A 24,476-nucleotide genomic window follows, 5' to 3' on the forward strand; every position below is an offset into this window, starting at 1 on the left:
TAATGGTGAAAGGCTGACCACAGGACTCCACCGAGGAATCCTGTAACAGACTGCATTTTTCATGACGTTTAATGTATGTGTTTGATTTTACTAAACTGGCTGGGACTGCTCTCAAGTAAGTACCTCATCTTTTATTAACTTCTCCTTTCAAAGTATCTTCAACTGAGCCCTTGTAAGGCCAAATGTATCAATAAAATAATGACAAGCTTCTATGTACCTTTCTGTTTGGTTTCCTAAAAGGTAAGAACGCTTAAGTTGTGAAAAATCCTTAAATAGGTTTGGTATTCTTAAAAAGTGCTCAGGTTGTTGGATAGTGTTATCACTCTGAGCCCGCCTTTTGTACGGATGGAATTATCAGCACAATGAATAGTATGTGACATTAAACCTAAGCTGGATATTATCGTCCTGATGTTAATACCTGTCACAAACTGTTGTACAAGAAGTGTTAATTTGTTCCACATTTCATAGAATCCTGCAACCACAGTCCCACCCAGACCCTATCCCCATAACTCTATGCATTTACCATAGCTAGTCCCCCTGACACAAAGGGGCAATTTAGCACAGCCAATCCACCTAATCCGCATGTCTTTGGAGTGTGGGAGGAAACCAGAACACCCGTAGGAAACCCACACACAGACACAAGGAGAATATACAAACTCCGCACAATAGTGACCCAAACTGGGAATCGAACCCTGGTACTGTGAGGCTGCTCACACTAATTACTGTGCCACCATGTGTCCCCATTGGTGATCCCCACTGGTGATTTTTAAGAAGAGTAGATACAATCAGTTCCAAAAGTTGTGTTTTGGTACCCATATTACACTTGGTTCTGAGACAAGTTTCTTTATTCCGAATCAAAAAAGACAATTAAGTCCAATCAGAGTCCTCACACAAAGGACAAACCAGCTCCAAGCTCACAAGACCAGATATATATCCCATCTTGGGCTTGCTCAAAACTAAATCCAGGTTGACAGGATGAGGCATTTACGTCCCCTCTTGGGCTTGATCTGAGCTTCATCTTAGCCAAAAAGCCGAGATGACTTTGAAAAATTGCATCAGGCAAAGCCTCAGTTTAACTTCATTGGCTACCCTGATGGCTACTCTACCCTAGCACAGGCAAACCATGATTGCAAGCATCAGCCCATCCCAAGTGTAATGGCTAGGCAGGTCCCCTGCCTGATCATGGTTTCAGCCAACATTTTTTTTTAATTTGTTCAATGGGATGTGGGCATCACTGGCTGGGCCAGCATTTATTGCCCATCCCAGAGGGCATTTACTAGTCAACCACATTGATGTGGATCTAGTGTCACATGTAGGCCAGACCAGACCAGGTAAGGATGACAGATTTCCTTCCATAAAGAACAATAGTGATGGGTTTTTACAACAATTGTTTCATGGTCATCAGTAGATTTTTAATTCCAGATTTTTTCATTAAATTCAAATTCCACTATCTGCTTTGGTAGGATTTGAACCAAGGTCCCCAGGACCATTACCCTGGGTCTTTGGATTATTAGTCCAGTAACAATACCACTACACCACTGCCTCCCCAGGTGGCTGCTTATAATCTAGATGAAGTAGACATCAAAGTAGGCGCAGAGCAAACATCCTAAGCAGAATTCCTTTCTGTATATTTCACTCTTGCTTTTTTTCCTTTTTTCTTCACTCTTTCAGGTGTGACAGTGGGAAAATGGATTTGGATTTGATGAACATGTGTGTCCTAGCAGGAGGCACACTTGCCATACCCATTCTAGCTTTTGTAGCTTCATTTCTACTGTGCCCTGCAGCACTCATCCGATTCTATTACTGGTAAGCATACATTTGTTCAGCTTTAGTGATGATTATGTTGTGAATGTACCTATGTTTATTTGTTCACACAGAATAGGCAGACAACTATTTGATTATCATTCCATAAAATATCCAATGGATTGGATGTCCAGACGGTTGGTAGAATCTCTACACTTCAAAGCCTAGAAATGGTTAATTGAAGTCAAATTTTCTTCCGTAGATGAGGAATTTGGTTATGCCAGGACCTCCTAATTAATGGAGCCTCTTTAAGATGTAAAACAAAGCTCTGCTCCCCCATCTCATCACAATTTTCAAGGGTCCAAGCTCTGACTCTGGCCTCAATCCTTAATTGGTTTAATATCCGCTGTTACTAACCAGCAATGCCTGATGAGACCAAGCTGACCTATGCTGGTGATCTAGGCCCCAATTAAAGTGCAGTCCTCCAGATTTAGGGAGTCTTTGTTCTGCTTGTATGTCCAACCCTGTAAGGCTGTGCAGGAGACCCACATTTAAGACTAGGACAGGATGTATAACTTGCCAGTTTGTCACCAGTCCATTGGAGTTTTGTTACACTTGAAGGGGAGAGAAGGGAGGTTGGGAATTCATTGGAGAGGCTAATTTGTGAACCTTTGTGGGGTGACTTATCCCAATTTGACCCAGGATCCAGTTGATGTTTTGGATCCTGTAAGCCTCATGTTAGGGCATCCCAAGTTGCAGGATATGAATTTTTACAGCAGTAATTCTACTCACAGTAATTCCTACCTGAACTAGGCTATATCAACAGGGGGAAATAGTGAGGAGAGGCTAGATACTTGCACACCTGGAGATTCAAAAACTGTAAATGTATTAAGACGTGTTGGTCAGAGCTGGTGGTATACTCTCCTTCTAAGGAGTCACGTACAGTCCATTTTGGCAAAGACATACCTTTCTTCTGTTATGTAATAGTGAATGGTGGATTGGGATTTGGGGATGAAGAGGGGATGCTTCACTTGAAGGGTCCTGGCTTCAGTCTCTGGCCTGTGCTGAGTTTGGTGATCTCAGGGCAATAAGCAAGGATGTTACAGTGGTTAACATTGCTGTCTCCCAGTATCCGGGACCTGGGTTTGATTCTGGTCTTGAGTGACTGTCTTTGTGCAGTTTGCACATTCTCCCCTTGTTTGCATGGGTTTCCCCTGGGTGTTCTGGTTTCCTTCCACAGTCCAGAGGTGTGCGGGTTAGGTGGATTGACCATGCTAAATTGCACTTAGTGTCCCGGGGGATGAATGGGGTAAATATGTGCGATTACGGAGATAGGGCTTGAGTAAGGTGCTCTGTCGGAGAGTCAATGCAGACTAATTGGATCGAATGGCCTCTTTCTGCACTGTACAGATTCTATGATTCTAACACTGAGAGAGGACAGGATAAATCTCAGCTGTTTTTCTCCCCCACCCAGTTCATGTGAGATTGAATTCTTATTGGAGCTCACTCTCTCAAACCTCGCACATTATAACTATTTGAGCGAAGCATCAGAAAGTATCCAACACCTGTGTCTTCCTATATAATATGGGAGGGGAGAAAGAGAACAGCCACATGCATCACACAGTTAACAGGCATTAACGGTTGATGTGGTCACACCAATAGGCATATCAATTTTCAATTGACAGTTACTTACAAGCGATTTTCAGCCAAGCAAAGACTAGTTTTTTTCAATACGGGCCCCAATCTCAAAAGGCAGGATAAAACTGTGGAGAGAAAGGAGAACAGATAAAATGTTTTAAACTTTAAAAAAAATTAAAAGCTGTGGAAAAGACTGAATAATTAGAAATAAAATGGAAGAGGAGATATTGGGGATAGGGAAGACTAAGTGAATAGAAATAGCATTTAAAACTCTATCTTGATTTAATAAGGAGATCAGGGGTTATGGGGAAAAGGCAGGAGAAAGGGGATGTGAAAAATATCAACTGTGATTGAATGGTGGAGCAGACTCTGACTGGCCAAATTCTGCTCCTGTGTCTTATGGTCTTATCTGTTATTTGGAACAATTTATTGAGGAATTATTTTAGTTATACTGCAAGTATTAAGTGGCAACACAGGTGGATAAAGTAGTCAAGAAGGCATACAGCACGCTTGCCTTCATCAGCTGGGACAGCGAGCATAAAAGTTGACAAGTTATATTACAGCTGTATAGGACTTTGGTTAGGCCACATTTGGAATATTGCATGCAGTTCTAGTCGCCACGCTACCAGAAGGATGTGGAAACTTTGGAGAGAGTGCAAAGAAGGTTTACCAGGATGCTGCCTGGTCTGGAGGGGTTTAGGTATGAGGAGAGGTTGGAGAAACTCGGATTGTTTTCACTGGAAAGATGGAGACTGAGGGCCAACCTGATAAAGATCGACAAAAGTATGAGAGGCATAGATAGGGTGGATAGTCAGAGGCTTTTTCCCAAGGTGGAAAAGTCAACTACGAGAGGGTACAGTTTCAAGATGAGAGGGGAAAGGTTTAGGGGTGACGTGCGGGAGAAGTTTTTCATACAGAGGGCGGTGGGTGCCTGTAACGCACTTCCAGTGGAGGTGGTAGAAATAGGCATATTAGCAACCTTTGAGATGGAAAGATAGATGAATGAACCGCAAACAGGGGAACAGTAACTGTGTATGTGCAATAATAAGTAGTGGATCTAAATAGGATTAGAAATTGGCGCAGGCTTTGTGGGCCGTAGGGCCCATTCCTGTGCTGTTTGTTCTTTCTTATCATGGTTAGTAAACTGCTGACATTTCAATCATGTTTTTTAAACTGTAATGTTGAACTACCGATCCAGAAAATTGGAAGTGCTGCATTTTGGACATGTTGACTTCTCTGATTTGCACTCCCGCTGGATAACTTCTTTGTTTCGGTCTTCACGGAGGAGGACGTGAATAATTTGCCAGGTGTTAGCGATGGAAAGATGGCAGGAGTGGAGGGCCAGAATGACATTATTGTTACTAGAGAGGCAGTGCTTGACAGACTGGAGGGACTAATTGTGGACAAGTCCCCAGGACCGGATGGAATGCATCCAAGGGTTCTGAAAGAAATGGCGGAGGTGATAGTGGATGCCTTGGTGATTATTTTCCAAACATCGCTGGATTCCGGGGAAGTGCCAGAAGATTGGAAAACGGCTAATGTTACGCCGTTGTTTAAGAAGGGTGGCAGGCAAAAGGCAGGGAATTATAGGCCGGTTAGTTTAATGTCTGTTGTAGATAAAATGTTAGAATCCGTGATCAACGAGAAAATAGCGAGGCATCTTGAGGGGAATTGTTTGATAGAGCAGACGCAGCACAGTTTCGTTAAGGGGAAGTCGTGTCTGATGAATTTATTGGAGTTCTATGAGGATGTGTCTAGGGCGGTGGATAGAGGAGAGCCGGTGGATGTGGTCTTTCTTGATCTTCAGAAGGCGTTTGATAAGGTGCCGCACAAGAGGTTATTACAGAAGGTTAGAGGGCATGGAGTTGGAGGTGGGGTGTTAGCGTGGATAGAGGATTGGCTGTCAAATAGGAGGCAGAGAGTGGGGTTCAATGGGTGCTATTCGGATTGGCGGTCGGTGACTAGTGGAGTGCCCCAGGGGTCGGTGCTGGGGCTTCAGCTATTTACCATTTATATAGATGATCTGGAGGAGGGAACCGAGTGTATGGTGTCGAAATTTGCTGATGACACCAAGATTGGTGGAACGGCAAATTGTGCAGAGGGCGTGGAAAGTCTGAAGAAGGATCTAGATAGGCTGGGCGAAGGGCCAGGAACTGGCAAATGGAATTTAATGTTGGCAAGTGTGAAGTTGTCCACTTTGGTAGGAATAATGGTAGGAAGGACTATTACTTACATGGAGAAAAACTGCAGCATGCGACGGTGCAGAGGGACCTCGGGGTCCTTGTGCATGAGTCGCAAAAACCCAGCCTGCAGGTGCAGCAGGTGGTCAGGAAGGTGAATGGGATGCTGGCCTTCATAGCGAGGGGGATTGAATATAAAAGTAGGGAGGTCTTGCTGCAACTGTGCAGGGCACTGGTGAGGCCGCAGCTGGAGTACTGTGTGCAGTTTTGGTCGCCGCACTTACGCAAGGATATTTTGGCCTTGGAGGGAGTGCAGAGGAGGTTTACTAGGCTGATGCCGGATTTGAGGGGGTTGAACTATGAGGAGAGGCTGAATAAACTAGGCTTGTACTCGTTAGAGTTCAGAAGAATGAGGGGAGATCTCATTGAGACATATAGGATGATGAATGGGATGGATAGGATGGAGGTGGAGAGGCTCTTCCCGCTCAGAAAGGACAGTAGGACTAGGGGGCACAGCCTCAAGATAAGGGGGGGGCAGTTTAGAACGGAGTTGAGGAGGAACTTCTTCACTCAAAGGGTGGTGAATCTCTGGAAATCTCTGCCCGTTGAAGTGGTGGAGGCTACCTCGCTAAATATATTTAAGACACGGGTAGATAGGTTTTTGATAGGCAAGGGGATTACGGGTTATGGGGAGAGGGTGGGAATGTGGAACTGAGCCACTTCAGATCAGCCATGATCTTATTGAATGGCGGGGCAGACTCGAGGGCTAGATGGCCTACTCCTGCTCCTATTTCTTATGTTCTTATGGATGAGACTGAGCACCAGGAATAAAATCATTGTCAAATTTAATAAGTGTACACAGGCAGTGAGGTTACTTTGCTCAGTCTCCTGCAATCCGAGTGGACTCAAAGGGAGCGCAGGTTCGAACCCCATCTCCAACTGTCTGGCTCAGTAAAGCATGGGCCTGTGCTGAGAGTGCAGAATCATTGAATTGGTCCTACAGTATGTCCAGTAAGTAGGATGGCAAACCAGAATACAATAAAGAACTTTACAGCAACTAATATTTAAACAAATGAAGCAAAGGCTGGTCACCAGCCTGCTAAAAGAGATTTTGATTTCAAACTTTTTAATTCACTGTTGTCAATGCATCTTGTGTTCTGGATACTGGCAGTCAGCTTTCCTCAGCAATCTACTTTCATCTTTGAAATTAAAAACGGTTGATGTTATACGGAAAATGGATGTGGTTTTATTTCCATCCATTGACGATAAATCAAAATACAAAAAACAAAACATCCTGGATGCTGGAAATGTGAAATAAAAAGCAAAAATTAACTGGAAATACTCAACAGGTCAGGCAGCATCTGTGGGAAGAAACAGAGTGAATGGGTGGGATTTCCTGCTCCCCTCCCTGCGTCTTGTTTGGCAATAGCAGAAGCAACCTGCCACTGGCCAGTGAAAGAATCTTCCTGTCCCGCCGCTGTCCACACGTTCTCCCATTGTTTGCAACCTCTGCCACCAGGGAATGGCCGGAAAATTTTGGCCAATACCTCAGGTTGAGATGATCTTTCATTCCGATGAAAGGTCATCTCAAGCTAAAATGTTGCTTGTGAAGGGGAACTTCTTCATTAGACCCTGCTCGATATTCTGGTTCAATATGACTGTCATTGCAGTGTGATAATGTTGCACATGAGAATATTTTTTCCTCCATGACAATTCCTATAAATCAAACATCTTTAGACCACAGAGCAATTGTCACAATTTCCAGCCAGCTGGAGGAAGCAGTTTCTTACGTGAAGCCTTGTGGTCAATGAAACCAATCCCAAGAGGACTTACCCTCTTTTGTCATTTGTGGCAAGATCATATCGAGAAACTTGCAAAAAGTAACAGAAAAGCTGTCAGATTAGTTGTGTGTACTAGACTTGTGGGTGTACTGTTCTGTTGTGTTTTTTTGCACAGGTACTGGCGAACAACATTAGGCATGCAAATTAAAAATGCTGACTATGGCAACTATCGATTCTGCTATTCATGCCGTGGGAAACCTGGTAGTAAACCTTCCATTTTGATGTTACATGGATTTTCAGCTCACAAGGACATGTGGCTATCTGTGGTGAAGGTCAGTTCCTGTTCCAAACGTAGATTCCTTTCTTTCAATTTTACAAGATATCTAAAAGATCATGAAAAGATTTTTTATTTAATACCAGAGACCGCTGTGTTTATGTATGCAGTGCCTTTTCTCATTTCATTTTATCCTCATTTTCACAAAGAAAACCCCTCCAATCCATCAACACCTTGCGCATCACAATAAATATAGTCTCCACCCTACCCAAAAGCCATGTGGTTTGTGAGAGGCAATACATTATTAAAAATCCAAGCCAATCTGGGGACAAAAGTTCTAGGGAATTCCTCTCCAACACTTCTAGGTTGATTGAAATTATTCCAGAGATCACAGAATTCCCTGTACTACCTACCTCTAACTAACTAACATAGATCTAAGTTTCTGCAACTGAAAATGGTGACTGCTGGTCCTCCCTAAGCTAGTTAGTTTGAACAAACTATTCACTGGAGCTCAACGTATTCCGATTTAACCCTCAATCAGATCATCCTTAAAGTTACCTTTTTCTGAAGTATGGAATCCCACACTTGATAACTACAATGCTTTAAGCTGGGATTTTGGCACTTGGCCCTCCTTTACATGTCTCCCAAAGCCTCAATATCACAACTGAGGCCTGACCAAGGTTTTGTAGAAGCTCAAAATAGTATGCCTTGTCTTAGAGTCAATTGTTCTATGAATGCATTCAACACCTTAGCTATTGCCTCATGAATTTTGAGAAATAAATGCATGAGAATGCCTAAATCTCTTTCTCTCATAGAATCCCTACAGCGCAGAAGGAGGTCATTCAGCCCTCAAGTCTGCAGTAACTCTCCTACAGAGCATCCCACCCAAGCCCAATCCTCGTAACTCCATGTATTTACTCCACTAAGCAACCTAATACACATTTTGGGACAGTAAGGGGCAATTTAGCATGGCCGATCCACCTAACCTGCACATCTTTGGACTGTGGGAGGAAACTGGAACATCCTTGGGGAACCTACACAGATACAGGGGGAATATGCAAACTCTACACAGACCATCACCCAAGGCTGGAATCAAACCTGGGTCCCTGATGCTGTAAGGCAGTAGTGTTAACCACTGTGCCATTGTGCCACCCCTTCTCCACCTTTCTCCACCTTCCTTAATGCTATACCCAGAAGGATGTATGTATGTTGAACATTTGCCCTGTAAATTTGCATAACGCTACACTTTCCCAAATTGAATGGGTGAATGAATACATTTAGTAAAAGGTGGATAGATCTAATACCCCTGCGTTAGTAGAGCACATGCTAGTCAAATGCGCTACCTCTAAGTACTAAGATCAGCAGAACTCACCAGCAATGTTGTTTACTTGCTAGAAGAACAGACAGTCTCTAGCTAGCAGATAACAGCCAGGCTTTTGGGTGTAAGGTTTAACATAAGATTGAAAATTCAACAATATTCTGTATACTGACCAACTGCATAAGCAATCTGTATCTGTGACTTAGAGGAGAGAGCGGTATTATAATACAGCTCTGTCCCTGTGAGAGCTGTATTAGAGCTGAAAGCTATCTTAGAGAAGTCTGCGGCTCCAGAGGTTTCTCTGGGGTAGTTCCCTCCAGGCTTGAAACATGAATAAACAACTGTAACCTGTCCCTGTGTCTCCTGTGATTAGCTGGAAAAAGTCCATCAGAACAAACATCATTTGCCAGATTTGCTCAATCCTCAACACATTGAGATCCACCTGAGGTTTTAAGAGCATCGTCTACAATCCTGACGCCTGCAGAGAGCCACAAATACAAATGAAGCTGTTTTTTATTGATATCAAAGGGATGCTTGCAATGCAGATTCCTGAAAAGTTAAAGTGTCCTACGATAGCAAGCCTGCAATACATTTGTGGATTTGGCAGGTTTACATAGACTGATGGGTTAAGAAGGTGGGTATTACTGTTAGCTACACAAGACCGGTGCTACAGGAACCAGCAGTGCAAGTACTCCACTAGCATAAATGCAAAAGCAGCTTAAGGGAGCTTTTAGGTTGATCTTCTTAACTAAGTGCTTACTATAGCAAGTCTGAATATTTCTCCATGCTTCGCAACCATAAGAATTAGCGTCACATTATGTTTTGATGGTGCATTGTTAAGTTCAGCCCATTTGATAGATGAATGTACAAAGATGATAAGTATTTCAGGCTTATACATGGTTTACACATCAAGAATTACTTGGGGTGACCACCACATCTAAAGGGTGTAAGTATTAAGCTATCATACCACATTGTTCAAATTAAAACTAATCATCAAATTAATTTGCACATAAATAACGGCTTTACTCTGTGGAAATTATAATGTGCTGCACTGCTACATGCTCCATGTTGGAGTTTATGTACTATGTCGCAGTCTTGTGTCAATGTCAGGGTCAGGCATCATACTTTAAGAAAGAGTGTGAAGGCAAGATTCACAAAAGGATTCACAAGAACAGGGTTCACAAATGAGGAACTTTGATTATGTGGGTATGTAGAAGTACCTTTGCTCTCCTTAGAAGAGATAAGATTGAGAGGGGATTTGATAGAGATATTCAAAATCATGAAGGATTAGGACAATCATTGCCACCCCTCTGCCATCCTTCCGGGAATCCTGATGCTCAGTATCAGGAACACTATTGTAAGAAATTTGAATCTCATTGTTAGGTCTCTGTGCCTGATCACCCCCAACACCCCATTATTCACCCCAGTATGAATTACGACTAGTCCCCCACAGCCTATACCTGGTGGGCAGACTTCCCAGAAGAGCAGTGTTGGGGGAAGTGCCAAGGAGTGGTACTGGGGACAGTGCCTATGCAGTGCCTAGGGGAGAGGGAAGGGGGTTGCTGGGTTTCCATTTTAAATGCTGTGCACTGGGGCAGCCTTTAAAACTGGTGCCTTGATCTTTAACCTGCATGACATCATGGGGCCTGTGCTTGGAAGTTGTTTGCACCATGTTCCTACCAATATGGCAGAGAAAACTGCCACACTCTGCAACAAAAAGATAAAGTTCCATCTTCTCAGATGCAGATTTATCATTCCCCATGTGCAACCTTTTGTGTGTGATTACCATAGAATAAAGGAAAATAAAGCAGTTCTCAAATTTGTCAGCTGCTTTCACTAATTATTTTAACAGGACATGGCTGGGCCAGCATTTTTATTACCAATCCCTTGTTGTGCTTCATAAGATGATTGTGAGCTGCCTTCTTGACATTGCAGTCCATGTGCTGTAGGTACACCCACAATGCTAGTAAGTGGGAGTCCCCGGATTTTGACCCAATGAAAGTGAAGGAATGGAAAGTCAAGATAATGTGTGGCTCGGACTAGAATTGCAGATGGTGATGTTCTGATGCATCTGTTGCCCTTTCCCTTCTAGATGGTTGAGGTTGTGGGCTTGGAAGGTAGCGTCAAAGGAGCCTTGATGAATTTCTGTAGTGCAACCTGATGCACAGTAGCAATGCAACCTGTAGATGATACACAATGCTGCCACTGAGCATCGGTGGTGGAGGGAGTGGATGCTTTGAAAATAGTGGATGGGGTGCCAGTCAAGTGGATTGCTTTGTCCTAGATGGTATTGAGCTTCTTAAGTCTTGTTGGAGCTGCAGTCATCCAAGCAAGTAGAATATATTGCATCACATTCCTGATGTGTGTCTTATGATGTGGACAGGCTTTAGGAAACTCAGGAGGTGAGTTACAAGATTCCTAGCCTCTGACTTGCTGTTGCAGCCCCAATATTGATATGCTTGTGCAGTTCCTGGTCAATGATAACACCCAGGATGTTGGTGGTGCTAGATTCAGTGATGGTGATGCCGTTGAATGTCAAGGTGAAGATCTGTCCTACTTGGGGTTGTCATTGTCTGGCACTTGTGTGGTGAGAATGTTACTTGCCACTTGCTCAAGCCTGAATGTTGTCCAGGTCTTGCTGCATTGTAAGAACATAAGAACAAGGAGCAGGAGTAGGCCATCTGGCCTCTCGAGCCTGCTTCACCATTCAACAAGATCATGGCTGATCTTTTCATGGATTCAGCTCCATTTACCCACCTGCTCACCATAACCCTTAATTCTTCTACTGTTCAAACATTTATCTATATACAATGGCACAGACTACTTCCATATTTGAGGAGTTGCGAATGGTATTGAATATTGTACAATCATCAGCGAACATGCCCACTTCTGACCTTATGATGGAAGGAAGGTCATTGATGAAGCAGCTGAAGATGGTTGGGCCTAGGACACTACCCTAGGAACTCTTGCAGTGATGTTCTGGAGCTGAGATTATTGACCTCCAACAAACACAACATCTTCCTTTGTGCTGGATATAACTCTAACCAGCAGATAGTTTCCCTCTGATTCCTATTGATTCCAGTTTTGCCAGGGCTCATTGATGCCATACTTAATCAAATGCTGCTATGATATCAGAGGCAGTTGCTCTCACGCCACCTCTGGAGTTCAGTTCTTTTGTCTATGTTTGGACTAAGGCTGGAATGAAGTCAGGAGCTGAGGGCCGTGGTGGAATTCAAAGTGGGTGCCAGTGAATGGGTTATTGCTGAGCAAGTGCCCTTTGATAGTGCTAGTAAGACCCCTCCTATCACTTTTCTCTTTGTTCTTCAATACAATGTCATTGTTCCTTTTTCTCCTGCCTGTGCAAGATCATGCAGCGGAAAGTATTCTTGAAATTGGTACGAAAATTCACAAGCCACCATACTCGCCCAGCATCCTACCCACCTGCCACCCCACCCATCTGTCAGTCTACACATCTGCCACCCTACTTGCCCACCACCCTACCAATATGCCATCCTACCCAACCGCCATCCTGCCCACCTGCCACTATACCTGCTTCCACACTCACCCAACCACACATGCATTCATTCTCTAACTCACTGCAAAGCTTTGAGACTTTTAAACACTTACCAGAATACAGCAGCTGGTCCTGGCAAAAAAAGAGGGTTGGAGGGTGGGGCGGTGGCCTGGAAAATCATGTCCAGGTAAGTGAGTGGTTTCCTGCTCAACTGTTGGAGGAATTGAACAAGACCACATAGAGCTTCAACCAAAACAGCTTTATTCAGCATGCACGGAGAGCAGCACTCAGAGCTGTAATTCCAGCTTGCTTCCGAGCTACACATTCTTATACTTTAGGTCACCATCTTGTTACTTTAAACTTGTTAAAGTTCTGATTTTATGGCTACTCCATTGTTTTGTGTGCTTATATGTTTAATTGTCCTATGCACATATCCTGTCTACCTTCTGTTACAGAAGTTACCTTCTAATATGCAAATTTCAACTGTGTACATCAATTGTCACATTTCCTCAATACTTCCCCCATTAAATTTCCGATTGCACAACGGACCTTATGCATCTTGTCTAGACATTGTGGGGTTGTGATATGCGGTAATGATTCTTTATTGTTATGTAATCTCTGAAGGGTATCACTTGGGGTATGACTGTCAAGTGCTGTCTGAGAGGTAGTGATTAGCAATAATTTGTCATGTGTCTACCTGCAGTGAGTTTGGAGCCTACAGCTAGGCTGCCTGTTTAACATTTTCTGTTCTTTTGTATCTTGCTACAGCCAAAGTTCCTTGGGAGCCTGACTACATCAATGTTGGACAAAGGGTTCCCAAAGCTGATTGGAAAATTTGAGCCATAGTTATTGTACTAACCAATAAACAACATATTTAGTACTACCAGAAGTGATTGAATAATATATAGCATTCCAATTCATGAACAAAAGTAGCTTAGATTGTACATTGTTCTTTCACAGTTTTTGCCGAAGAACCTGCACCTGATCTGTGTTGATATGCCAGGCCATGAGGGCACAACCCGCACTTGTATAGATGATTACTCCATAGAGGGACAAGTAAACAGGATTCACCAGGTGAGTTGTTCATTCACTGCAGCTTTGAACGTGTAATTACTTATGAGACTGAAATCAGTGTGGCTTCACTGGAATGCCAGCTTTGCCATGAAGCCCTTATTCCTGAATCTTGGATGAATCATTGACTTTCTGCGGTAGACATAATATTATCATTTACCTCTTGTTGCAAGCCTTTGTTGCATAGGTCTGATTGAATTTCTCCAATATGGGAAGTATTTGTATATGAACATTGCTTATCTGTGATATCTGTTAGCTCAGTTATCAATTTTTTTTACATAGAGATTTGTTTCCAAAACCTGGTATTATATAAGACAGGTGGCAAATTGATATATTCATATATTTGGATTGAGATTTCTTTAAGTTCAATGAGAAATATTCAATTATATAATTAATTCAAGGACAGAATTCACACACCATTTCTATGAATAGAGGGCAGGAAGGACTTGCATTTAGATATGCCTTTCATGGCTTTAAGATTCCTCAATGTGCTTAACAGCTAATTAAAAACTTTTGAAGTGTACTCACAGGGCAGCCAATTTGCCTTGGACAGGCTTGCCACGTAAGAAGTCTCACAACACCAGGTTGAAGTCCAACAGGTTTATTTGGTAGTAAACGCCACTAGCTTTTGGAACGCAGCCACTCACTCGACAAAGGAACAGCGTTCTGAAAGCTAGTGGCATTTACTACCAAATAAACCTGTTGGACTTTAACCTAGTGTTGTGAGACTTCTGACTGTGCTTACCCCAGTCCAATGCCGGCATTTCCACATCAAGCTTGTTATGAACAGGTTCAGGCAGCGGGTGACAAAGAGCGATGTCCGACCTGACTGTCTGCCACTCTACCACAGCTATATTCATGGTCATTGTCCCTGGAGAGGGAGTATGTGGAGCCCAGGAATGCTATTGAGGCTTTCCATGTCCGTTGGATCCCGCAGGGACTGCGGTATACTACTGACCCCTTTAATCACATTTAATGTTTTAAGTTTCCTTTACGCATTGTCGTTTGTTTTGGGCGATTACCTTCTTTTTGGGAGCTGTCCTTCTTGTTTTGTCCCTGAGTTTGTTTGATTAAGTTTATTTGATTAGCATCAAAATAAAGGGCAGTTAATTTGCTCACAGCAAAGTCCCATGAACAAAAATGAGATAAATAGCTAGATAATCGCTACTGGTGATGGGTTAATTTGATTAGAGGCCAGGACCCCAGGAGACCTTCCCCATTCTTTCTTGAATAGTGCCATAGGATCTTTCACATTCACAAGAAGGGCTGATAACACTTTACAGGATGCTGGAGGCCGAATGTTGAGGTTTAAAAGAAACATTCGGAATATTACTGGAACTTCGAGAATTAAATTACAAGAACAGCTTCCATGAATTTGGCCTTTATTCCCTTGAGAGGTAATCTGTGTTGAGGTGTTTAAAATGTTAAAAGACTTGAATAGAGTAGATATAGACAAACAGTTTCCTTTGGTAGGGAAATTGAAAATAAGGGGCTATAATTTTCAAAAAAAAGCCAGGATATTTTGAAAGGAAATCAGGAGCACATTCTCACATGAAGCAACATGCAAACAGGCAGCGGATGCTGACAGCAATGGATTTCTGTTCTAAAGGGTGTCAAAGGATATAGAGCTAAGGTGGATCAATGGAGTACAGATCAGTCATGATCTAAACGAGTGGCAGAACAGGTTTGAGGGGCCATTTCCTGCAATCCTAAATTGATGTTCTTTCTGTAGTGGTAGAGTATTTCCCCTCATTCCCTTAGTACAAAATTTGCCCCTTTTATATTGTGCCTCCAAATGGTAACTGGAACAAGGTTTGCACTTACACTGTTGATCAAAGTTAAATGCAGATCCGAAAAGCTGGATGATTAGCCAGGTCAACAGTTACTTGCTGTACCAAGAGCCCAAGGCTATCATTCCAAGAGGAAAGCTTTAAGAACATAAGAAGATAAGAACATAAGAAATAGGAGCAGGAGTAGGCCATCTAGCCCTTCGAGCCTGCCCCGCCATTCAATAAGATCATGGCTGATCTGTCGTGGCTCAGTTCCACATTCCCGCCCTCTCCCCATAACCCTTAATCCCCTCGCTTATCAAAAACCCATCAATCCGCGTCTTAAAAATATTTAGCGAGGCAGCCTCCACCACTTCAATGGGCAGAGAATTCCAGAGATTCACCACCCTTTGAGTGAAGAAGTTCCTCCTCAACTCCGTTCTAAACCGCCCCCCCTTTATCTTGAGGCTGTGCCCCCTAGTCCTACTGTCCTTTCTGACCGGGAAGAGTCTCTCCACCTCTATCCTATCCATCCCATTCATCATCTTATGTCTCAATGAGATCTCCCCTCATTCTTCTAAAATCTAACGAGTACAAGCCTAGTTTATTCAGCCTCTCCTCATAGCTCAACCCCCTCAACTCTGGTATCAGCCTAGTAAACCTCCTCTGCACTCCCTCCAAGGCCAAAATATCCTTGCATAAGTGCGGCGACCAAAACTGCACACAGTACTCCAGCTGCGGCCTCACCAATGCCCTATACAGCTGCAGCAAGGCCTCCCTACTTTTATATTCAATCCCCCTCGCTATGAAGGCCAGCATCCCATTAGCCTTCCTGACCACCTGCTGCACCTGCAGCCTGGGTTTTTGCGACTCATGCACAAGGACCCCGAGGTCCCTCTGCACCATTGCCTGCTGCAGTTTTTCGCCACGTAAGTAATAGTCCTTCCTACCATTATTCCTACCAAAGTGGACCACCTCGCACTTGCCAACATTAAATTCCATTTGCCAGTTCCTGGCCCATTCGCCCAGCCTATCTAGATCCTTCTGCAGACTCTCCACACCCTCCGCGCAATTTGACGTTCCACCAATCTTGGTGTCATCAGCAAATTTCGACACCATACACTCAGTTCCCTCCTCCAGATCATCTATATAAATGGTAAATAGCTGAGGCCCCGGCACCGACCCCTGGGGCACTCCACTAGTCACCAAACGCCAATCCGAATAGCACCCATTAACCCCCACTCTCTGCCTCCTATTTGACAACCAATCCTCTATCCACGCTAACACCCTACCCCCAACTCCATGCCCCCTTACCTTCTGCAATAACCTCTTGTGAGGTACCTTGTCAAACGCTTTCTGAAAATCAAGAAAGACCACATCCACCGGCTCTCCTCTATCCACCGTTCTAGACACATCCTCATAGAACTCCAATAAATTTGTCAGACATGACTTCCCCTTAACGAAACCGTGCTGCGTCTGCTCTATCAAGCAATTCCCCTCAAGATGCCTCGCTATTTCCTCCTTGACGACGGATTCTAACATTTTACCTACAACAGACGTTAAACTAACCAGCCTATAATTCCCTGCCTTTTGCCTGCCACCCTTCTTAAACAACGGCGTAACATTAGCCGTTTTCCAATCTTCCGGCACTTCCCCAGAATCCAGCGATGTTTGGAAAATAATCACCAAGGCATCCACTATCACCTTCGCCATTTCTTTCAGAACCCTTGGATGCATTCCATCGGGTCCTGGGGACTTGTCCACAATCAGCCCCTCCAGTCTGTCGAGCACCGCCTCTCTAGTAACAGTAATGTCATTAAGACCCTCCACTCCTACCACCTTTCCATCGCTAACACCCGGCAAATTATTCACGTCCTCCTCCGTGAAGACCGAAACAAAAAAGTTATTCAAGACCTCAGCCATTTCCCCATCCCCTACCACTAAGTCCCCCTTCTCATCCTCTAAGGGTCCAACGTTCACCCTAGCCAGCCTCTTCCTTTTTATATATTTATAAAAACTCTTGCTATCCTTTTTTATATTAAGCGCTAGCCCAGCTTCATAGTTTCTCCTACCCTTCTTTATCAACTTCTTTGTCAATCTTTGTTGACATTTAAACCTCTCCCGATCCTCTTCGCGCCCACTACTCTTAGCTACTCTAACCGCCTCCGCTTTTAATTTAACACTTTCCTTCACCTCCTTCATTATCCACGGCTGATTATCTCTCCTCCTACGATCCTTTTTGACCATTGGAATAAATTTCTGCTGAGCACCAAGAAAGATCTCCTTAAAGATCCTCCACTGCTCCTCAGCAGACCTACCTTCCAACGCGCTCCCCCAGTCAACATTTGCCAATTCTTCTCTCATCCTACCGTACTCCCCTCTGTTCAAACAAAGGACGCGCGTCCGGGAACCCACTTTCTCCTCCTCCATCTGCACCAAAAACTCCACCATACAATGATCACTCTCCCCAAGAGGATCCTTCACCGCAAGGTCCCTAATTCTACCCGCCTCATTACATAGCACCAGATCCAAGATAGCTCGCTCCCCCGTCAACTCCAACACACACTGTTCAAGGAAACTATCCCGGCAGCATTCCAAGAACTCCTCCTTGAGCCCACCGCGTCCAACATGGGTCGACCAATCTATATGTAGATTGAAATCCCCCATAATTAACGCCGTCCCATTCCTGCACGCCGCACTTATTTGCGCGTTAACAGCCCACCCCACCTCCAGATCATTATTCAGGGGCCTATAGATGACACCCACCAGCGTCTTCCTCCCTTTGCTGTTCCTAATCTCCACCCACAACGATTCCACTTTCTGCTCCTTGGCTCCAATATCATCCCTTGCTACCACCGTGATGCTATCCTTAATCAGCAGAGCTGCGCTCCCCCCTTTTTCCTCCCGCCTATCCTTCCTAAACACTTGATACCCCTGGACATTCAGCTCCCAGTCCCTGTCACCTTGCAGCCACGTCTCTGTAATGGCCACCAGATCATATCCATTTGTGCTGATCTGCGCCACCAGCTCATCCACTTTATTCCGAATGCTTCGTGCATTCAGATAAAGTGCCTTCATCCCAGCCTTCACCTGGACCCTATTTGCCAGAACACCACCAACCATACTCAACGCCCCCTACTCCCTTTATTATTGGGACATCCTCGGCCTCTTCCCTTACCTGTACCCTCTCCTTAACTTTAGACCCCGTAACTTAAATGGTAACTTAAATGCCACTTATCTTGAATCTTTTCAAAAATGTATCTCCCTAATTTTCTCTCCTCCCTGTCTATGTTAATTCCGTAGTGGCTGTGGAACTATATCTCACTGAGTTGCCTCAAAAGTCAAGTATTCATTACTCATTAATATGCTTCAACAGCTAACGTTGGCAGATTATTGGTTGTTGGAAGAATGACAACTTAGCTCAATACTATCCTCACATGCACACTTAAAGGAGGGATCCCTGAATAGTGATCAGAAGCAAGATTCATTGTTCATTCCCCTTCCTTTCTCTAACACACAAATGTTGAGACTGAGTGTTCATCGGCCTTTTGATTAAGTTCAAGTGTTCAGTCAAGACCGAGAACAGATGCAACGCCTTTCCTTGTCAGCTTGGATCTTGTGTATCACTCTTGTGGGGACCATGAATTGGATTCAATTTGAATTTGCATTGTTTTTGGAGCAAGGAAATGGATTAAGGGCTTGTCCTGCCTACTGCGCACATTGGCTTTGTAACTTTAAGAGCAAAGTTTTTTTTAAGTTTTAGTGCTCATGGCTTAAGGAAAGATAACCCAGCTAAGGTTACTGTTCCTAAATATTATGCTGGATCTCTTACTCATGGTGTGCCTGTGTGGATATCGAATGAGGACAGTATCTAGGTCAGGTGTGACATTGCCATGATCAAACAGCTCACTAACATTTGCTGTTTAACAGGTTTTGTTGCGAGATCAGGTAACTTGGTGCAGGCTGATGATCAAACCCTCCTGGCTTGTACCGCACAATTATTCGCTGCATGGTGGCACAGTGGTTAGCACTGCTGCCTCTCAACGTCAGGGACCTGGGTTTGATTCCCGGCTTGGATCACTGTCTGTGCAGAGTCCACATGTCTGCATGGGTTTCCTCCAGATGCTCCGGTTTCCTCTCACAGTCCGAAAGACATGCTTTGGCCATGCTAAATTCTCCCTCAGCGTGTCCGAACAGGTGCTGGAGTGTAGCAACATGGGGATTTTCATAGTAACTTCATTGCAGTGTTAATGTAAGTCTACTTGTGGCACTAATAAATAAACTTTAAATCTACAACCCCATTGGAAGTCATAATGGTACTGCTGCTATTAGAATCACAGTCGCGGGAGAATTAGGTATTCTTTGTCAAACATTAATGAAGTCCTAGGTGCAAATGAAGTAGGTTACTAACTGAAAATAGATGTGGAAGTCAAGTAGTTGGATTGAACCTGACAGAATTTTTAATAGTAATTGCTGTTTTAGTTTTACTGAGGGCACCTTCTTGAAATGGGTTAATACAAGACCCACTTTTGGATTTGTTCAGTGTGCAGTGCTGAGGCAACTCCATCTCAGTTGGTAAAAGAGCTGCAGCCGCTGCCTAATATCCTTAATGTTTCTCAACAGAAGCTTATTCCTTGATTGAAGCACTTCATGCCTGATGACATGGGAATTTAATTAACATTCTGAATAAATGAACATGATCTCTCTTAGTAAATGAGCTTATCTCCATGGTAACTTGTATCTTCCCACTGACAGAATCGAGCATATTTTGGTTTCATCAATACAATTAATTACTACGACAAACATCTGTTCAGATGTTGGAGTTCTTCCAGTGAACTTTTTAATTAAACAACCACGCAAACCGAAAAGCATACACAGTATCGTGATAGTGACGTCTCCACAATGCTTTAATGTTTTGTAATTGGACATCATCCTCAACAACAGATTTCTCCTGAAGCTGATTAAATAGAGACGCTGATCTCTCCTTTCAGTAGGATTTCAAAGGGATAATCCCTTATTCGTAGTCATGTGATTCATTTTCCAAAACAGATAATGTCTCGGAAGCTCAGGATAAATCACAAAGGAAATGGATTGAATTTCCACCTTGGTGTGTTCTGCAATCTTTCAGATTCTTTTGCTAGAATATTTTGACTTAGAAATTGTGTGAATTTACTTTGCAGAGGGGTTTGTTCATCTACCCTCTTTGCAAAAGCCAAATCGTACTGCATGGTGGCACAGCAGTTAGCACTGCTGCCTCACAGTGCCAGGGACCCAAGTTTGGCTTGGGTCACTGCCTGTGTGGAGTCTGCATGTTCTCCCCATGTCTGCATGGGTTTCCTCCAGGTGCTCCGATTCTGTCCCACAATCCAAAAGACATGCTGGTTAGATGCATGGGCCATGCTAAATTCTCCTGCCGTGTACCCGAAAGGGTGCTGGAGTGTGGCATATAGGGGATTTTCACAGTAACTTCATTGCAGTGTTAATGTAAGCCTACTTGTGACACTAATAAATAAACTTAAACTTTAAACTATTTATTGCATTGATGTAGAAATAAAGGCATGTTTGTCTATTTAGAAACAATCATTAAAGTAGCATTCTTGTTTCTGAAGACAGAGCACAAGTATCTAGATCAACTTAATTGAGTTGATTCGTAAATCTTGAATATTTGTTTTTTTTCTCTTTCCAGTTTGTTGAATGCATTGGGTTGAATAGGAAACCATTTCATCTAATTGGTACATCAATGGGCGGTAATGTTGCTGGTGTTTATGCTGCTCGGTACCCAACAGACATCTGTGGCCTAACTCTTATCTGCCCTGCAGGTAAACTTTTACTGATTCTGAATTTAAGTTCAAAACAAGGGAACACTAACCTGTACAAAAGCAAAATGCTCTGGATGCCTGTAAATCTGAGATAGTAACAAAAATATGGGTGGCATGTTGGCACTGTGGTTAGCACTGCTGCCTCTCAGCTCCAGAGACCTGGGTTCGATTCCCGGCTTGGGTCGCTGTCTGTGTGGAGTTTGCATGTTCTCCCCATGTCTGCGTGGGTTTCCCTCGGGTGCTCCGGTTTCCTCCCACAGTCTAAAGATGTGTGGGTTAGGTGCATTGGCCATTCTAAATTGAACCTTAGTGTCCTGGGATGTGTAATTTAGAGGGCTTGGTGGGATAAACGTGTGGGATTGTGGGGATATGGCCTGGGTGAGATTGTTGTCGGTGCAGAGTCAATGGGCCGAATGGCCTCCTTCTGCACTGTAGGGATTCTATGATAACTCAGCAGGTTAGGCAGCATCTGTGCAGACAGAAACTAAATTAACATTTCAGATCAGAGACCTTCGATCAGAGCATTGAGCTTTGAAGTTTGTCATTTTCATGATCAAGTTCTCACAGTATTATTTTAAGGCAGAGGTTATACATGAAGTGCTTAATTCCAGGAGAAAGCTGCTGGTGAGAACATCTTCTCTTATACTTTTGTTGTAGTTTCACAACACCAGGCAGTGAGAGTCTACAGATGGTCAATGTGCAGTATTATGCAGTATTTTGCTTCCATTTTAGTGAAAAGAAAACAATGGCCTGAATTTTTTGGATGGTGGGATCTTGATTCCTGCCATCCCAGGAGTCAACCTGATTGTCCAATTTACACTGCAGTGAGTGTTGATTGGCTGCGGGTGGGACTTCACTCCTCACTTAGCAAGAAGGCTCACCATGATTGGCCTGAAGCTCTCCAGTCCCTGTAGCTACAGTACCGCAGTAGACAGAAGAGGTCATTCAAGAAGATACCAGAGACTGAGGGCCCTATTTTATCATTTTGATTCTAAGTGCTGGTTGGACTTGAAACTGGGAGTGTTTCAGATCTGACGTTTAGACTGTTCTCAGGCACCCCCATACGCACTCTGCCTGAAAAAATATCAGCAATGCCAAATCACGCTGCAGAGGCCTATGGATAGGGCTTAACATGCCCAAAATCCTGCACTTCTGATCGGCGCCTCAAGCTACACACGCGCAGGAACAAAAAGATAGAATGCAGCTCCCCTGTCTCATCGCTCTTATGCTGGATACTGCCTTCCCCTGACCCCTACAGACATTGCCCCACGCCCACAACATTACCGACCCCCTTATCCCCCCATCCCCCAGAACGATTGCAGGCCCTTCCCCCCTTTTCTGCCCCACCAATCACAGGGAGAGTGACAGCAGGCCCCCCTTATCCTGTCATTGATCACAGGGAGAGTGGCAGCGTACCCCCCCCCATCCCTCTCAAGCAGAGAGTCGTCAGATGCTCGGCACTTACCTCCTCACCGACTGGATTGCCTGAATCAGACATATTTGTGGAGCATATCTGTTTCGCGCCAATTCTGGATGGGTGAATGCGGTGATAAAGGGGGAAGTGCCAGTAAGGTTGGGCAAGCAGCCCATTAAGTCTGATTTTACTAAGTTTTTGCACCCAAAAACGGGTGCAACCTGATGATAAAATCGGGCCCCAAGTCTGGGAACGGAAGGTTCAGGAGATTCAAGGGAGTGTCCAGGCGGAGAGGATAGGGAAAGCCTACAGGAGTGAGGGGAATGAGAGATATTGGAGAAGAAGCTGGAAGAAAGGAGGTTGGGGGCAAAAGACCTTACTGAGGAGTGGTGAGTCAGGGGGAGGCCACCAAACCTTAAGGGGAAGGGTGATGTTTTGATGGTATTCCTGCCCAAGATGTAATATTGTTGTATTTCTGGCTTCCCTCATGGAGATTCAATCTTCCCATTAGCCTAAAAATTGAGGCTGGGTGGGAAACAGCCCTTAAATGGCAAATCATTGGTCACTTAAGGTCTCAATCTGGGGGAAGGACTCTCTCTTGCTCTTTCTCGCTTTGTCTCTTAGAATCATAGAGTTTCTACAATACAGATGGAGGCCATGTGGGGGAGTGTGAAATTCTGGCCAGAGTTGTAAGAGAGCAGGCAGATAAAGTGCATACCGATTTAAAATTTAATGTGACACCTGAGATTTAATGAAGGTTATTGTAGTTCACATGAATCCAGTTCATTTCATCTGACTTTGCCTCAGGCCAATACTGCGACAGATTGGGAGCAATCAAGCTGAATGAAACAGCCATTAAAATATTGATGTCCTCTGTTGACTGGGATTGTATTCTTCATCACAGAGGGCCCAAAGCTTTGGTGAATTCACGTTTACATAACATGATTCACTAGGGACAGAACATACGAAGTCCGACTAGACCACAACCTCAGAATGTTTATTTAGAATGTCTCTGTTTAGTTTTAATCTGGTGAAATTTTTCATTCTTGGTGTAGGTCTGCGGTATCCCAATGAAAGCAAATTTGTGAAAGAACTGAAGTCATTGGAGCAAACAGGAGATGTTAGTAAAGTTCCCCTCATTCCATCCACCCCTGAGGAGATGGAAGAGATGCTGAAGCTTTGTTCCTATGTCCGCTTCAAAGTACCTCAGCAGGTATGTGACCTTGTTCCAAAGCTGGCAGCTTGCGATGGGGGTGGACAGAGGAGACAAGGGAGTCCTTGTGGAAGTGTGTTTGGTACAAAATGCTCCCTGCTTCAATATCTCAGTTGTATAACAATGAAAATCTCTGTGTTAGGAAACACTTCTTTTTATCAGCATTACACTGCACTCAGGACGAGAATAGACATTTCATGTTAGTGAAGCTTCCAACATACAGTCAGCTGACGGCAACCATATGGTCTCTTCACAAACAAATGTTTCCAATGACAACACAGTTTGATATCCTTTTTATTCCAGCAGAGTACGAATCTTTTCCAGCTTTCAGCCTCACATATTTACCATCCTGAAGTTGTTCTCAAAGGGTATAATTAACCATCTCCAGTTAAAGTTTTAATATTGTTTGTACCCTTGGAGATTTGACGCACTGTTCATACCTCACAACTACATGCTTGGCAATTGCATGCATACTTGTCCTTTCTGCGGTTTATTTCTATTTAATGTAATCAGCAGGAAAGCAATTGCTTGAGAGAAAGCAGGAGGAACACAGCTAACCTGATTTCCTTTTCTGAAGAGGCTGAACATGCTGGCATCATTCATTGTGACTGGACATGTTGCAGATATATCTCTGTGCCCATGAATCATTCTGACCCATCTGCTACACTGCAAACAGGAGAAAAAGAGAGACTTGCATTTATAGCATACTTTCCATGACCCCAGATGTCTTAAATTGCCTCAG

General features: G+C 43.8%; 1 protein-coding gene across 4 annotated transcripts in view; it reads left to right on the forward strand.

Annotated features, from left to right (window-relative positions):
• Positions 1-24,476, forward strand: part of abhd6a (abhydrolase domain containing 6, acylglycerol lipase a) — an 82,103-nt gene that overhangs the window by 41,973 nt on the left and 15,654 nt on the right. For all 4 annotated transcript variants that reach the window (XM_080182915.1, XM_080182916.1, XM_080182918.1 and 1 more), the window contains 5 exons: positions 1,672-1,806; positions 7,518-7,674; positions 13,409-13,522; positions 20,975-21,107; positions 23,577-23,734. In XM_080182915.1, coding sequence (XP_080039041.1) covers positions 1,688-1,806; positions 7,518-7,674; positions 13,409-13,522; positions 20,975-21,107; positions 23,577-23,734 — 681 coding nt within the window. In that variant the 5' untranslated portion in view covers positions 1,672-1,687. The remainder of the gene's footprint in view (positions 1-1,671; positions 1,807-7,517; positions 7,675-13,408; positions 13,523-20,974; positions 21,108-23,576; positions 23,735-24,476) is intronic.

Source organism: Carcharhinus amblyrhynchos, chromosome 3 (genome assembly GCF_965287045.1).
Source record: "Carcharhinus amblyrhynchos chromosome 3, sCarAmb.v2.hapA, whole genome shotgun sequence".
Taxonomy (NCBI): Eukaryota; Metazoa; Chordata; class Chondrichthyes; order Carcharhiniformes; family Carcharhinidae; genus Carcharhinus; species Carcharhinus amblyrhynchos.